Genomic DNA, 17,008 nt, shown 5'->3' with positions numbered 1-17,008 from the left:
TAATTTTCTAGTTATAGTCTTATTGGATATTTAGAAATACACACATGTGGTTAGCAACCAAATCTGTGAAACATGTTTTTGATCTGTTTTGTTTGATCTAGGTCAGAGCAAGCAAAAAAACTGAAGCAAACACAGTACAATTACATAATACAGCTTTATTCATACATATACAGTTTTATGATTTAACAATAATAGCTAACTCATTTAATGTCAGTACAGTCTTTAATGTGAAAAGCCACCTACAACATTTTTATGCTTTACAAAGCTATAAATAAATAATAAATAGGCTAAAAGGTAGTTTTTATTGTCTTTTTCTGAGGACTGTCATGCCTTGCTGTACTTTACGATTATAAATGATGTTACATGGACTATTTTATCAATGTCCTTACTACCTTTCTGGGCCTTGAATATGGTAGTTACGTAGCTGTCTCTCAGATTTCATCAAAAATATCTTAATTTGTGTTCCGAAGATGAATGAAGGTCTTATGGGTTTAGAACGACATGAGGGTGAGTAATTAATGACAGAATTTTCATTATCCCTATAAATGTTCATGAATATCCAAATTGACTTTCAGTGTAAACACATATTACTTTGTCCCTTCCCTGGGAATTAACACTTTTATCTTGACATTAAGCTCCAGGAACACTATCACAAATCTTTGATGTTCTGTATGGGTACCATTTGAAGGTGTTGGCACGATCACCCCAGTACAGCTCAGTTGAACCCAGTAGAGACGTCATATTAATGACTGCTGCTCTGTGAATGCCCATCCCCTTCCCTGTGCCCTTTGCAGCTGCTCGCTTCAGCAGTGGGAGCATGGCCTGCATGACAAGTTCAGTAAGTCCGAACGTTTTCAGACATTTGTGTTGAGAGTAGATATGTGTGCATATTGTGTCTGGATTTAATTTGAGAAATGAAAACTTGGTGATCATCAACGAGGTAACAGAGTTGGTATGGAAGTTTTCCAACATCTTGTCTCAAGGTTGGCAACAACATTAATTCCAGCATTGTTGATGAGACAGTTCAGACCTTCCTCTTGAACAAGCTGTTCCACCTCAGATGCAGCTCTCTCTATACTCTCCTGACATGTAACATCTAGCAACAGAGACATCCACAATTAGAGTAAGATAAACAAACTCTTAATTTCAAATACAGCTTCTTCTAGATCAACAGTTCATAACTGGTGTCACTAGCCAAAAATGGGTAGCTAGTTCTTTTTTATTTTATTTTTTTCCACAGAGGGGAGAAAAACTAGGCAACATACATGCCCTCATCCACTAAAATTTAGTGACTAAATCATTAAGAAAAAAATGTATGGTAAAAGAAAAGCTGACTCTTCCCCGTTTTCATTAAGTTTAAGGCAGACACATTTGTTGTTGTTTATGCATTTATAAAACTGTCGATTTTATGGTAGTTCATGGTAATGTTAATCCTTTAATTTAACCCTTGAGGGATTTTTTTTGAACAATACAAATGTGTGTTATGTTAGCTCGCCACCTAATGTCCAATAAAAAACTGGGTCAAGAAGCAAAACCAGCCGAGAAGCACTTATCCAGATTAGACGGTGCTTTAGTACTTACCCAGTTTAATAATGTGTGTTTTGATGTTCTTCTGCCAACATTTGCAATTCCTATAAAACAAACAGGCCTTTTAAACTATTGTAAACTTTTTTTCTTTTATAATTATTACACGTGTGGCCTTTAGGTCCGCGTAATAATTAAACTACATGAAATATCTATTCTTTTACAAATTTATTTATCACTAAAAAGCTAAATAATATGTAACAACCTAAAATGTTCATGTTTAAATAATGCATGTTGATCCTAATTCTCAACTAGGCATGTGCACGTTCTCCTGCAGCTAAGATGACTGTAAATGATCTGGGGCTGGTTTCTAATGTTTGTATAGTAGGCCTAATGCAAATAGGCCTACTACTGTCTGCTCACAGCATTACCTCGGCTCCATCTGGATTGCGAGCAGTAGCGATAATCTTGCCAGGAGAGAAGCCTCCCGTTACCAGACTCTCAACTATTGCAGCCCGAGGCCTCGACTGGCTCCGGTGCACCATACTTAGAAGTAGCTTTATTATAAAATACGATCATGTGACCCACAAAATGATGTTTACATAAGCTTTCTCTAAAAAATTAAACACTCGAGTTTTCGTTGAGCTCACCTTTATTCTTTTGTTCATTGTTTAAACAGAGTCATACAGTATTACTCGTGACATTTCGATGTCTATTCCGGAGAACTTCGGGAGAAATTTCATAAATTTGCTTTAGGAACACAATTATTAGTTATACAAATATATATATTTGAACAGTTTTTCAAACCTGAATAATCCGTACAAACATGGCATGTTCAACATTATCAACATCCACACACTAAACACGTAAAGCTTTTCTTAAAGCATCAATTAACTACTGAAATATCAGTTATACTTTGTTCAGTTTTCATTCCAAAATGAATCTTAATTCGATTTTGTCCACAGATGCAGTGACAATTTAAAAAAAAAAAGTTTGACATATGAGTTTTATGGCCAGGACAAAACACAAAATTAGTGTGAATGCCTAATGATTTTTGAAATGATCTGTGTGTGACATTTGGAACTTCTAGACAAAAGTGCAAGATAAATGTATATTAAATTACACCAGAACACATGTGGTGCACACATTATGGACAATCTATCATTACTAATAATGAGCTTACGCTGCAGTATAGAATAAGTGCCTTACAGTCATAAACATGTCTAAGAATGTGTTATGGCTCAAGAAGACCTTTGATGCCGAATCATCAGTTTGATAAGTGTAATGGTTTATGCTCCTCTAGGTGAAATGACCATGTTAAACTGGTTACAGTCCTTCAAAGATTTTACAATTAATGTCCAAACATGAAATCTGGTTTACTCCTTTCAATGATTTCTCTAAAGCATATGGGGTAACTTTTCAATCACTCTTATTTAGTTATTGGTTTGAAAACAAAAACATGATTTTTAAAATGTCATTAACTGTTCTATCTGAACATTTTGTACCATAAAAAAAAAAGACATTCTTATCAGTTCTGACACAGGAAATCATGATAAGCGATATCCTTTAAAGCTTGTTTTTATCACTTTGAAAGGAAGAATCCTGCCTTCATTTATTGATTTTCTCACATTCAGAGTCATGAATTAACATTAATAATACCAAATCAAGTGAACTGGAAGTCTACATTAGTCCTATTTCATATCTGGTCCTAAAAGACATGCAGCAGAAGACTTTAAATCATTTAAATGACTTTTTCTTGCTCTCTGTCTGCTGAAACTACAGTTTCAGCAGCCAGCTTCACTTGGTAACAGCATGGATGGCGTGTGCTAGATATCCCACGTTTGCAGACGTCACACCAGCCACAGAGATCCGGCCGTCTTTTGTCATGTATATAGAGAATTCTTTAATCAGACGCTCCACCTGACAAAGAGCCATAAAGAAGACAAGCAGAGAAAAGCCAGTGAGAAAAGGCTGATAGTGAAAATAGCTGAGGTCTTATCAAAGATTCCCAGAATACACTTCCACTTGACTTGCCTGCTCCGGTTTGAGTCCCGTAAAGCAGAACATTCCGATCTGGTCAGTGACATGCTGCCAGTTTTGAGTGGAGCCCTCCTTCTTCAGGTTCGACACAAGCATCTCCCTCATCTTAATGATGCGGTCGGCCATGTCTTTCACCTCCACGAGCCTAAGAGAAAAACAGTAAAGCGACAGTCTGTAGAGCTCAGTTCTCATTGGCTGTGTTTGTGATGGGACTTTATCTCAGGACTCACCATTCTTTGTAGAGTTCAGGCGTGTTGAGAATGGTGGAGGCGATACGAGCTCCATTCATAGGGGGGTTGGAGTAGATGGGCCGAATGAGAATTTTCAGCTGGGATTCCACACGCTTAGCCTCTTCAGCATCCTTACAGACCACCGTGAAGCCCCCTACACGCTCACCTGAAGACACAAAGGTACAGAGCACTGACCTAGAGCACTTTTCTATTCTTAAGTATTATTAATAATAAGATTTCAGTTAAAATACAAAACATTATATCTCTCAAAATATGACAAATTTACAACAGCAGCAAGAAGCAACACAGATTTTGTTTCACTTGTTTACAAGTTGAAAACTAGTGAAAAAAATTGTACTAGTGTAATTAAAAAAAAAAAAACACTTACACTGCCATTCAAAAGTTCAGGGTCAGCAAGATTTTTTTTAAAGAACTGAATTTTTCTTTCAGCAAGGTTGAAGTAAGGGGTTGGAGTAGATGGGCCGAATGAGAATTTTCAGCTGGGATTCCACACGCTTAGCCTCTTCAGCATCCTTACAGACCACCGTGAAGCCCCCTACACGCTCACCTGAAGACACAAAGGTACAGAGCACTGACCTAGAGCACTTTTCTATTCTTAAGTATTATTAATAATAAGATTTCAGTTAAAATACAAAACATTATATCTCTCAAAATATGACAAATTTACAACAGCAGCAAGAAGCAACACATATTTTGTTTCACTTGTTTACAAGTTGAAAACTAGTGAAAAAAATTGTACTAGTGTAATTAAAAAAAAAAACACTTACACTGCCATTCAAAAGTTCAGGGTCAGCAAGATTTTTTTTTAAAGAACTGAATATTTCCTTCAGCAAGGATGCAGTAAATTGATCAAAAGTGACAGTGTAAAGACATTTATATTGTTACAAAAGACTTATATTTCAAATAAATGCTGTTCTTTTGAACTTTCTAATAATAATGCTGGAAAAAAATTAGTTTCCACTAAAATAATTAAGCAGCACAACTGTTTAATATAAATTATAATAAAATGTTTCTTGAGCACCAAATCGGCATGTCATAGTGGTTTTTGAAGGATCACGCAACACTAAAGACTGGGGCCTGTACCATGATGGTAGATGAACAAATTCAGAGTTACAGGATTAGTTTCGAGTTGACAAAACCAAACCACTCCAATTTTGTTGGTTTTTTTTAAAGAACTGAATATTTCCTTCAGCAAGGATGCAGTAAATTGATCAAAAGTGACAGTGTAAAGACATTTATATTGTTACAAAAGACTTATATTTCAAATAAATGCTGTTCTTTTGAACTTTATAATAATAATGCTGGAAAAAATTTAGTTTCCACTAAAATAATTAAGCAGCACAATTGTTTAATATAAATTATAATAAAATGTTTCTTGAGCACCAAATCGGCATGTCATAGTGGTTTTTGAAGGATCACGCAACACTAAAGACTGGGGCCTGTACCATGATGGTAGATGAACAAATTCAGAGTTACAGGATTAGTTTCGAGTTGACAAAACCAAACCACTCCAATTTTGTTGGTACCATGATGCCGATCATCAACTTTCTTTGTCAACTCAGGCTTTGATCCTGAGTTTGTGGAGCACGTGCGCATGAATGTGTGACATCACTGGTGAACAGCCAATCATGAGCCTTGGTTAAAGGTTAAAGATTTTGCTAAAGGTTAAGAAATCGAAGAATATGATGAATTTAAATGCATTTACAATGAAAAAAGTACTTGTTCATAAAAGAGGACAAATAAAGGAAATTAACTAGCTTTATCAGTGCAGTCACAAGTGAAACTTGTTAAGTTTGTTTATATAGTTGGAAATGTACAGCGATAGAGACTCGAACATGTAAGGTAACGTAGTCATTTTTAAAGCTTTATCTATTGATTCTACAGCTTATTTATATTACATACGATCTGTATATATTAACATTCATTTAAAATAAATGATTTATAATAACTTAAACTACTTGTTCATGAAAGAGGACAAATAAAGGAAATTAACTAGCTTTATCAGTGCAGTCACAAGTGAAACTTGTTAAGTTTGTTTATATAGTTGGAAATGTACAGCGATAGAGACTCGAACATGTAAGGTAACGTAGTCATTTTTAAAGCTTTATCTATTGATTCTACAGCTTATTTATATTACATACGATCTGTATATATTAACATTAATTTAAAATAAATGATTTATAATAACTTAAAATAAAATTGCTTGAGTATAATGGATTAATTATAATATAAATCATATAAAATAACTCTTAAGTAATTATCATTAAAGCCAGACATTTTTTTAGTATTAGTGACCTTTAATTTGGAGCAAGAGAAACTGGGGGAGTGACTTTTTTGTGTCAGAGTCAGACATGCGTCACTTTGCTAACATCTGATTGGTCCAATTTCAGTTTGAGATCTCTAACTCAGAACATAGCCTGCCCTGGAGCAGGTTAGCTGTGGAGCATAAGTTTCTATGGCAATGAACGCAGCTAAAAGCCAAGCCACTTTCACAAATCCAGGATTGGTGCAAACAAAATGGAAACTTACCTGGATAGCCAGCTAATCCGGCTTCATGGTACAGGCCCGTGGAGTCATATTAAAGATTTTGCTAAAGGTTAAGAAATCGAAGAATATGATGAATTTAAATGCATTTACAATGAAAAAAGTACTTGTTCATGAAAGAGGACAAATAAAGGAAATTAACTAGCTTTATCAGTGCAGTCACAAGTGAAACTTGTTAAGTTTGTTTATATAGTTGGAAATGTACAGCGATAGAGACTCGAACATGTAAGGTAACGTAGTCATTTTTAAAGCTTTATCTATTGATTCTACAGCTTATTTATATTACATACGATCTGTATATATTAACATTAATTTAAAATAAATGATTTATAATAACTTAAAATAAAATTGCTTGAGTATAATGGATTAATTATAATATAAATCATATAAAATAACTCTTAAGTAATTATCATTAAAGCCAGACATTTTTTTAGTATTAGTGACCTTTAATTTGGAGCAAGAGAAACTGGGGGAGTGACTTTTTTGTGTCAGAGTCAGACATGCGTCACTTTGCTAACATCTGATTGGTCCAATTTCAGTTTGAGATCTCTAACTCAGAACATAGCCTGCCCTGGAGCAGGTTAGCTGTGGAGCATAAGTTTCTATGGCAATGAACGCAGCTAAAAGCCAAGCCACTTTCACAAATCCAGGATTGGTGCAAACAAAATGGAAACTTACCTGGATAGCCAGCTAATCCGGCTTCATGGTACAGGCCCGTGGAGTCATAGCTGCTGAAAATTTAGCGTTGCTAAATTTTAGAGCTGTCAAGCGATTAATTGCATACAAAATAAAAGTTTTTGTTTGCATAATATGTGTGTGTGTTCTGTGTATTTATTATGTATATATGAAGAGTTTATTTGCAAAACCCGATAAACACCACTTAAAAAAAAAAAGAGCTGATTGCCGTGCATTATTCTTCACATATAGCGCGATCCAAACCCCAAACACATTTTGTCAAAAAAAGCCGGTATTGTCCACTTTCAAGGCATCGCGAGTAGAGCCCGACCGATAAGGGTTTTTTGGGGCCGATACCGATATTTGGGAGTAAAAAAAAAAGGCGATATAGATATATCCGCCGATATTCTCTGTGTATATTATAGTACAGTACCAGTCAAAAGTTTGGACACTTTCCCATTCGTGTGTCCAAACATTTGACTGGTACTATATATAGAATACAGTATATACATAAACAAATTTTTTGCAATGATCACTCAAATGTGGTGATCAAACACTTATAATGACGTGACAAAGATATGTAATGATGGAGGCAGGGCATTTAACAATAAACTTTATTCAAAATGAGTCTGACATCAGTGCACTGAACAGTACAGTTGAAGTTTATTCAACTTTAATTCAATTAAATTCCATTCAACTTTATTCTGTTGAAGTTTATTTCACTGTGGAACATTCATTTACGGATTTGCGCTACTGTCTTCACACACAGACGGAACTTACTAGAGAAGTGTGAAGTGTGACAATTTAATTACCTCTGTAAATAAATATAAATTCACGTCTCACGCACTTTAATGCCCTTTGAATGCAACGTGTACGTTCCCTTGGAACTGGAATCATGGCGGAATATCATGTGAAGTCCACTTCGCGGGGCACTTACTGTCGAATAAGACAACGTTCGAATGCTGCTGCCTGAACAAGAGAACTCCTTACTGAAGTGAAAGAGTTGACTGGTGTCACTATCTCGCGAACGCGCCGGCCGATCTCCACCAAATTCGGGGGATCCCTTCAGCTCGAGGAGCCCTTTCGAATGCCACCCTCCGCGCGTCGGCAGTCCCCCGGGATCGCTAGATCGGTCGGCGCCGGACCGCGAATTTAACCGCCCGTAACTCCCAAACCCCGGGGGCTATCAACGCGGGGGTGGTCTCATTCGAAAGAGGGCCTTGAGATGTACACCCGATTCGCGTTCGAGAGGGTTCCTCGAGCTGAAGGGATCTCCGAATTTGGTGCGGATCCGCTGCGCCGTTACGGAGATATGGCTGTTCAAAATTTCAATGGTTTTCCATAGACTTAAGCTTTAAAGCGTTTCATCCAGGTCGCTAGTAGCAAACAATCGAGCGCGCGCTGCTGGACAAACTAAGTAATTACACCATTTCAAGCATTTTATCTGCATTATCTGCTCTGTAAAAAAATGTTTTATATCGGCGGTGTATTGGCGGCATAATACCGATATATTGGCGACAGGCCCATATTGGCCGATAATATCGGCTAAACGATATATCGGTCGGGCTCTAATCGCGAGTTCATGTTTTACTGCAGATGCCGACAAGCGCCATTGTTGTTTTTGAACAGAAGCCGATAAGTCCATTTTAGCGAATCAGCGCGCTGTATTCAGGTCAGGTGACAAGGCTACTTTCACTTTGAAAAGATGTGCTAGCTGAGAGGAGTTTCGCCAAAGCTAACTAAAAGTGATCGAGGATGGATAATTTCGACGAACTTGATGAACCTGTGATATCTTCTTCAGTGTGAAAAAGGAAAATAAAAGCTGAAACGTTTTCACGGAACCTTGCAAAAGCAGCGCGTTACAATGGTGAGCGAAAAGCTGTGTAATCACATCCATACAGTTTATGATCACAACAACAACAACATTTGTCAGGCATCTACATTGTCATCTGATGAGATTACAAAGATTAAACGAGTGTTTTTTTTTAACTCTGAAACATGAAATGTGGAGTTATCTGCTTTTGCTATGAAACAAACTTTTAATATGTAAAAAAAACATACTTTCAATTAACTTTAATTTTGTAAATTACCTGTATTTGTTTAAGTTATTATTACTTAATCAAAACAACCCAACTGCAGTTTGATTGATATTACTTGGAATGCACAATAAAAAAAACATGATTTCTGAAAAAAAAAGGAGTTATCGGTTTTTGCAAATGAATTCTTCATATGAACACACACACATACAGTATATATTTTGAAAATATTTACATGTATTTACATGTCTATATTTATATTCATATAATTTATATTATACATGCATGTGTGTGTATTTATATATACATAATAATTAAACAGTACACATACATATATTATGTAAACAAACTTTTATTTTGTATGCGATTAATCGCGATTAATCATTTGACAGCACTATTAAATTTATTTGCCAGTTATCTTAAATTGTAATATTTACAATATCACTGCTTTTACTGGATTTTTAAAAATCAAATAAATGCATCTTTACATGCGTCTTTTAAAAATATTTTTACAGACCCCAAACTTTGAGTATTCAAATATTCAAGACACACTCAATGAAAACTCTTAAAATTACAATATATTAGTGTTGCTTTAAGTAAATATATCTTGTATATACGTATTTAATTTGTATATAAATGTAATATAAATTTATATTCATATAATTTATATTATACATGCATGTGTGTGTATTTATATATACATAATAATTAAACAGTACACATACATATATTATGTAAACAAACTTTTATTTTGTATGCGATTAATCGCGATTAATCATTTGACAGCACTATTAAATTTATTTGCCAGTTATCTTAAATTGTAATATTTACAATATCACTGCTTTTACTGGATTTTTAAAAATCAAATAAATGCATCTTTACATGCGTCTTTTAAAAATATTTTTACAGACCCCAAACTTTTTGAGTATTCAAATATTCAAGACACACTCAATGAAAACTCTTAAAATTACAATATATTAGTGTTGCTTTAAGTAAATATATCTTGTATATACGTGTTTAATTTGTATATAAATGTAATATAAGTGCAAATTGAGGATTTGTTTTAATAATATATTCGATGCTCACCATACAGGCCCATGTTCTTAGCAAAAGACTGGGACAGAAGAACGTTGTGCCCCTGCTCAATGAAATAACGCACAGCCCAAGCATCCCGATCAATGTCACCACTGGCAAATCCCTGGTAAGCCATGTCAAAGAACACCAGGAGATTTCTTTTCTGTTGAAATGAGAGCGAAGAAACTTATCACTGACATAGCCATTCATTTGAGACTGAGGACAGTCATTCTTTTATCGGTCCAACTGGTCAAACACAAAGATAAGGCAAGGACAAGCTTTCTGACTATATCTCTCGGTCACTTTACTGTGTGGGTTTTCTGAGACCTATGGTCAGCTGGATTTTGGACTTTAATTTAATGCCAGAACCAGTTACCTTGATCAGAGCGGCCATCTCTTTCCACTGCTCGGGCCTTGGGTCCACACCTGTGGGATTATGAGCGCACGCGTGCAGAACAATCACACTCTTCTCAGGGATTTTCTGAAAGAGAATATTATTAAATAAATAAATCTTATTTCATTTATAGGATTTTCCCCCACACTTTATTAATACTTGACTATGCAAAGAAAAGGAGGATCAGAAGAAAATCAGAGAGCTAAAATGCAACAAATGCACAATGTTTCACCACAATAAAGTATAAGATATAAAAACGTTTTTCTTACTGAAATATCATCCAAGGCTCCTTTAAAGTCAAAGCCACAGGTTTTGGGGTCATAGTAGGAGTAGGCCTTTAGCTGCATGCCTGCATCTCTGAAGATAGGGGTGTGGTTTCCCCAGGAGGGTTTAGGCAGGTACACGTCCCGGGACGCATTGTGGAATCGTGACTACTCAAGAAAAAGTGAGAGAGACAGAGCTGTGACTACTTGTGGTGAGCTACATTTCATACGTTTTAACCCCCTTTTTAATCAATAATCACCAGACATAACAACAGAGTCAACAGTGATCACCCACTTCTTCAGTAGCCTTGGTTCTATAAAAGTATTATTATAGTCTTGAACCAGAGCAATCAGGCCTAACACAGCACCACAAACTCAAAAAAAAAAAAAAAGATATGAAAATAACATACCACAAAGTTAGCACCAACACGTAGCGATCCAGTTCCTGAGATAGTCTGGACGGTGATGTTCTGTAGGCAAAGAAAACTGGCAATTAACAATCACATCTAATAATTTAATAATCAAAAGACTTCCTTTCAAAATGTTTTGCTTTAAACTACTTACTCTTCCACTCTTTAAGACCTCATTATCAGGTCCAAGAGCCAGCTGAGCGCAGGCCTTTGAAAATTCTGCCAACCCTCCAATAGGAAGGTACTCTTTATCCAACTTCTTAGCAGCAATCTGGGCCTCAGCCTGACAATACCAAAATCTGTCATTTGTTTTGGGCAGGGATTAGAATATTAAAGCTTTAGTTGGCTGATTGGAAATAGATAGCATTATGGACAATTGCTGATTTAAATGTAGGCCAGCTATAAAACAAAAAAAGTCTAAGAAGGTAAAATAGTATAACCAGGGTGAAACTTAACAAGACAATAGCATAAAGTACGGCAATTGTTACATTGTTACAATTGTTACATCACCCAGAAAAGGGATCGCTCACCCTCTACTTGCGATTGACCTCCATTGTATTTTGTTATGAACTTTTTGGTTACCAACAACCTTCAAAATATTCTCTTGTGTGTTCAACAACTAAAAGAAATTCATTCAGGTTTGGAACAACTTGTGGGTGAGGAAATGTAACAATTTTCATTTTGGGGTGAACTATCCCTTGAAGGTGTGTAAGATATGCAAGATGGCACCTTTCGGACACAGCTCAGAACAAATGGCTTGCCCTGATCGTCTCTATAAGCTCCTACTCCGAGGTTCATCTTCTTGGGGTTGGTGTCACGCTTAAAAGCCTCTGTGACACCCAGGATGGGATCAGGGGGTCCCATCTGTACCTCAGTCCACCATGAGCTGAGATTTAAAAAAAAGAATACTCTTTAGTTAAGTACTGACTGCAAGTATGCTGCTCCAGCCAAATAGTTATTACTGCATATTGTCATAGGAAATTGATATTTAAGTTAAAGCATATTTTACGATATATAAGTCTAATTGATATTTAAAAGTTACATTTTAATTTCAGTCTTGCATAAGCTTTTGGAAGTAACTGAGGTCAAACACTCTTATAGCTTTGAACTCCAAAGAACGTGGAACAGTGCCGAAGACTTAAGCTCAAACATCTCTAATATTTAAAAATAGACCACCTTGTCTTTACACTGTCTGACTCTAAAACCAATTTGCGTATACATTACGAGAAATATTTAGCCATTCTTTGGATGTCTCATTAAAATTTCTCCAAGCTGGATAAGTTTATCATAAGGCGATTATCATTACAGAGCTTCTGTCCTTTAAACTGGAAGGAAAGTCATTAAAAGCTTGAACTACACTGCTAAACTCCTCTACCACCATTAATGAGACTTACAGTCATGTCTGAACTCAAACCTGGAGTTTAAAAATCCCTTTACTGTTAAGCACGTCACATGTCTGTGTTTGTTCTGACGGATGCTTGGCACAGTTTCAGAATGTCACGTCCTTCTGAATCTGATAGCTTGCACAGGAAAACAGTAGGTCAACTCTGTAATTACCAGCGTAAAATGGGAGTATAATTCCAATGTAAACCCCACCCACATAAAGTACTGCAAATACTCCAATGAAAAGAGGTGTACAGCACCCCACCCTCTGCATCAGAACCAATCATGTGTCATGCTCACACACTACCCATTTCAACCCGGCTCTAAATGTCAATCACCTTGTATCAATCAGCAACTAGAACTACAATAAAAACCATACTACGTGCACAGTTGCTCCTCTCATTTTTTTTGCGTTTGATACACACTGCTACATTTTATCCTCAACAACAGGCAAAACATTAATTAATAACAATAATGTAATTTTTAAGGAGCATACGGGGCTTTATACAGGCATGCTTCTGACTGAGAACGGGCTCTAGTGATTGGCCAGTTTTGAAGTAGGTGTAATGAGGCGTTACCAGAGCATGCTTTTTGTAAGGTTAAGTCACAATTAAGTACACTCAAAGGGGAAAATAAATAAATAAATCAAAAATAAGCAGATACAAAAACAGGTACAGTTTTTTAAATTGGTCTGGTACTATTTTCACAAGCAAGTGATACATTTTCAAAACTCTTAGTACTAACCTCACAAGTTATTAAAAGTGCACTTTTTCAAACATTTCAGCATATTTTCAGTTGTTTTAGTACAATACACACAATCACAAAGTATCCTTTTCACTACAAAAAATAGGCCTAAGTGTTTCATATATACACCCTCTGCATCAGAACCAATCATGTGTCATGCTCACACACTACCCATTTCAACCCGGCTCTAAATGTCAATCACCTTGTATCAATCAGCAACTAGAACTACAATAAAAACCATACTACGTGCACAGTTGCTCCTCTCATTTTTTTTGCGTTTGATACACACTGCTACATTTTATCCTCAACAACAGGCAAAACATTAATTAATAACAATAATGTAATTTTTAAGGAGCATACGGGGCTTTATACAGGCATGCTTCTGACTGAGAACGGGCTCTAGTGATTGGCCAGTTTTGAAGTAGGTGTAATGAGGCGTTACCAGAGCATGCTTTTTGTAAGGTTAAGTCACAATTAAGTACACTCAAAGGGGAAAATAAATAAATAAATCAAAAATAAGCAGATACAAAAACAGGTACAGTTTTTTAAATTGGTCTGGTACTATTTTCACAAGCAAGTGATACATTTTCAAAACTCTTAGTACTAATCTCACAAGTTATTAAAAGTGCACTTTTTTCAAACATTTCAGCATATTTTCAGTTGTTTTAGTACAATACACACAATCACAAAGTATCCTTTTCACTACAAAAAATAGGCCTAAGTGTTTCATATATATATAAATGTTTCATTCACAGTAACTGCCTTTCATAAAGCTCTTACTATCAAACTTTTCATTTGCATGACTTCTCATTCAGTTTAATACATTTGTCTATTATTTAATCTAACTCATCTTAATGGTTCATCAGTGAATCATTTGGTGCATCTATAGATATAGATTCAATAGATATAGTTTCTATACAACTTGATTGCAATTTAGGGATAACCAAATGCAATGAATTATTTTTTACACTAAAAGTGATTTATTTAAGATGATAACCAATTTTGTAAGTGTGTGTGTACGTGTACCTACTTACTGTAACTATATTTTGGGGACAAATTGGTAACCAGAAGTAAGCAAAACTTGACAAAATTGCCTAAAACCTCCCTTTGAGGATGTCTTCATTTGTAAAAACGTGTGTTTTGCTATTTTGGAACATACTACAGCAGGACACAAGGGAGAGGAACTGATCAGAGACTGATCAGAAGAAGGGAGACAGATGGCATAAAATACAGCATTTTACATTACATTATGCCATGTTATACTGTATGTAGAAGCATTACCATGGTAAAGACTGCACATTACTATAACTCGCCCTTTATCTGAAAAGTTCAGCTAGAGTATAGATTCAGTCATATGGCACAGTAAGGACATTTACTGCATTGACAGTAAACTCTGTTCTAGCACAAAACCTTATGGCCATGGCATAACTTCATCACACCTTTTGATAACACACTGGATAAAAACGTTTACAAACATTAAGGATTGTATGTGAGATATGCGAGTTAGGTAATGTAAGTGTATTTTATAGCATGACAGTTATTGCCTGTATTACTGTAATTATTTCAGCAACAAAGGTGATTTGAAACATGAATCTCGCATTGTTTGCTCTTGGATGAACTGATTGTTAAAAGTACTAAATTGAAAGAAGATCTTACTGTTGTGTTTTGGTGATTAAACCAAATGTTCTCAATACATATCACAATGATCTTGGGTTCTGAAACAATGATTATGTGCAATGAAAATATGCAAACTACAATGAAATCATGAGATCAGGGTTTGAAAGAATGACTAGTGGTGTTACAAGTGTGATGAGTTTAAGATTTTGTACTAACAGTTTTGAAAATGTACACCTTACTTATGAAAATTGTACCCCAAAAAAACTGTAAATAAAATAAGTACATAAAATAAATGGATACATTTATTAATTAATGTGTTCTTTAAATTTAAATGCACTGCTAGCTTACAAAAGGTTAAGAGAAAATTAAAAATGACTGTACAAGTAGATAAAAATTAATTAGCAGACAAAATAAATTAAATTGATGACTTAAAGTGCTCTTGCTTGGCAACCAGCAGCAACAGTGATGATTACTGATGTAACGTAATACTTTCAAAAACAGAAATAACAGTAAAAGAAAAAAACTCTCTCAAAGGAGGCTGCTTTGTTTAACTCAAACTTACAAACTATCATGCAATAATGCCACCAAACTAACATTAAAAAAAAAATCTATGAACAACCTTGAATCAGACGGTAGCCACAAGCCAGTTAGGCCTAACGTTAGTTGAACCTGATACATCACTAATGTCATTATGAACATTTAACGAGAAAAATATCTCGCCAGTCTTCTGATCTCCTGAACTCTGCTCGATTAACAAAGCCCTGATATATGATAACTGACATTGACCGCCGTCGTCATATGCTATTAAAACGTCTTGTTGAAATATAAGAACACTCGTTAAATAACCGAAGGCATTAATACAATAACTATGTTGAATTAGAAGCACAAGGTTAATATCTCATGTGTTACAGTAGTGTCATACTGTAACTTTCAGCGGCTCTGTGCTGCTCTAGCGCTCAGTCCGCTAACTCGCTAGCACAAGCTAACTTGGCAACGGAGTGTTTACACAAGAAAAATAAAGCCTCAAGTTACCTTGCACGGAGCTGTAGGACTGCTAAAACAGGGGCCTGAGCCCCTACACTAGTCAAAATCTTGGTGGATTTCAGCAGGGCCATTGCTGGAAGCGCAGATGAATTGGTGGAAGACAAACGCACACTGGCTGGCGACTTTAACTTGTCTGCTGCTTGTGTTGTTTATAGCGCCTCCAAGGACATTGCATTGCATAGCGGCTGGAGACAAGAGGTAGTACAGTAAATGAGACGGGGTTAGGAGTAAATGAGACTGAGGCGTGGGTTAAACGCTAGAGGACTAGACAGCAACTAGGAGCAACTGGTCTGATGAGATTAATACTAAATTAAAGTGTGTTGTCTATATATCCCTGCTGGAAAAAAGCTGGATGGCTGATATTAGCCAAGTCTTCCTGCCTGGTCATATCTGATTTAGCAGGCTGGTTTTACAGGGGGTTTGACTTCTTTAGCTGGTCAGGCTGGGAGACCAGCTGACCAAGCAGCTAAAACCAACAAAACACCAGCTTGGCCAGGCTTAAACCAGCTGAGACCAGCAAACTAGCAAGGTAAAACATAGAAAAGAGTAGTCCTGGCCATTTGAATTTGTTGTTGAGGCATTATGAAAAGGTAATTGTACATCTGTTGTGGTTATTTGAAGTGGTTATATGTGATTTGAAGTATTTACCTGGCCTAAATGTTGTGTAAAAGTATCTTGCTATTTAAAAAGTAATAAGATATTAAATGTCATAAATAAAATGGACATATTTTGTCTTAAAAGGCCTAATTATTGCTTGTGTATCACTACAGCTTTCCTTTACCCAAATGTGCATAGCATTTCCTTGGTCCAAATATTTTTTCATTCTTCACAAGCTCATTCTTTGTTGCTCTTAAAACAGTGAATTTACTAGTGAGCTGAGATCCAACACTTGCAAGAGTGAAGCAATGTGCACATTGACAATCTAGTGCAATTATAATAAGTGGCCACTTGGAGTCAATGTTGTGCCACACATCGCAGCAATTTTTGCATACTTGAATCCTTACTATTT

At 35.8% G+C, this 17,008-nt stretch overlaps 1 protein-coding gene and 1 pseudogene across 1 annotated transcript; both read right to left on the bottom strand.

The window, feature by feature from the left end:
* Positions 1 to 630: 630 nt before the first annotated feature.
* LOC107596988 (uncharacterized oxidoreductase C663.06c-like) lies at positions 631 to 2,357 on the bottom strand (annotated as a pseudogene).
* Positions 2,159 to 16,169, bottom strand: got2a (glutamic-oxaloacetic transaminase 2a, mitochondrial). The gene is made up of 10 exons (XM_016287797.1): positions 15,988 to 16,169; positions 11,941 to 12,097; positions 11,366 to 11,494; positions 11,212 to 11,271; positions 10,808 to 10,969; positions 10,521 to 10,625; positions 10,157 to 10,307; positions 3,795 to 3,960; positions 3,559 to 3,709; positions 2,159 to 3,444 (listed from the first exon to the last, which is right to left on the bottom strand). Exons 1-10 carry the CDS (start codon positions 16,068 to 16,070, stop codon positions 3,322 to 3,324), a joined length of 1,287 nt encoding a protein of 428 aa, XP_016143283.1. The 5' UTR covers positions 16,071 to 16,169; the 3' UTR covers positions 2,159 to 3,321.
* Positions 16,170 to 17,008: the final 839 nt, after the last annotated feature.

This window comes from Sinocyclocheilus grahami, unplaced genomic scaffold (assembly GCF_001515645.1).
Source record: "Sinocyclocheilus grahami isolate Dianchi unplaced genomic scaffold, SAMN03320097.WGS_v1.1 scaffold225.1, whole genome shotgun sequence".
Taxonomy (NCBI): domain Eukaryota; kingdom Metazoa; phylum Chordata; class Actinopteri; order Cypriniformes; family Cyprinidae; genus Sinocyclocheilus; species Sinocyclocheilus grahami.
The sequence above is the reverse complement of the archived record's forward strand: the minus strand, read 5'-3'. Positions and strand labels throughout refer to the sequence as shown.

Coding starts and splice junctions, on each gene's coding strand:
- got2a (XM_016287797.1), bottom strand. CDS start 16,070: ATGGCCCTGCTGAAATCCACCAAGATTTTGACTAGTGTAGGGGCTCAG. Junction 10,970..11,211: donor GTGTTGGTGCTAACTTTGTG/GTATGTTATTTT, acceptor TTTCTTGAGTAG/TCACGATTCCACAATGCGTC. Junction 10,626..10,807: donor GAGCCTTGGATGATATTTCA/GTAAGAAAAACG, acceptor ATTCTCTTTCAG/AAAATCCCTGAGAAGAGTGT.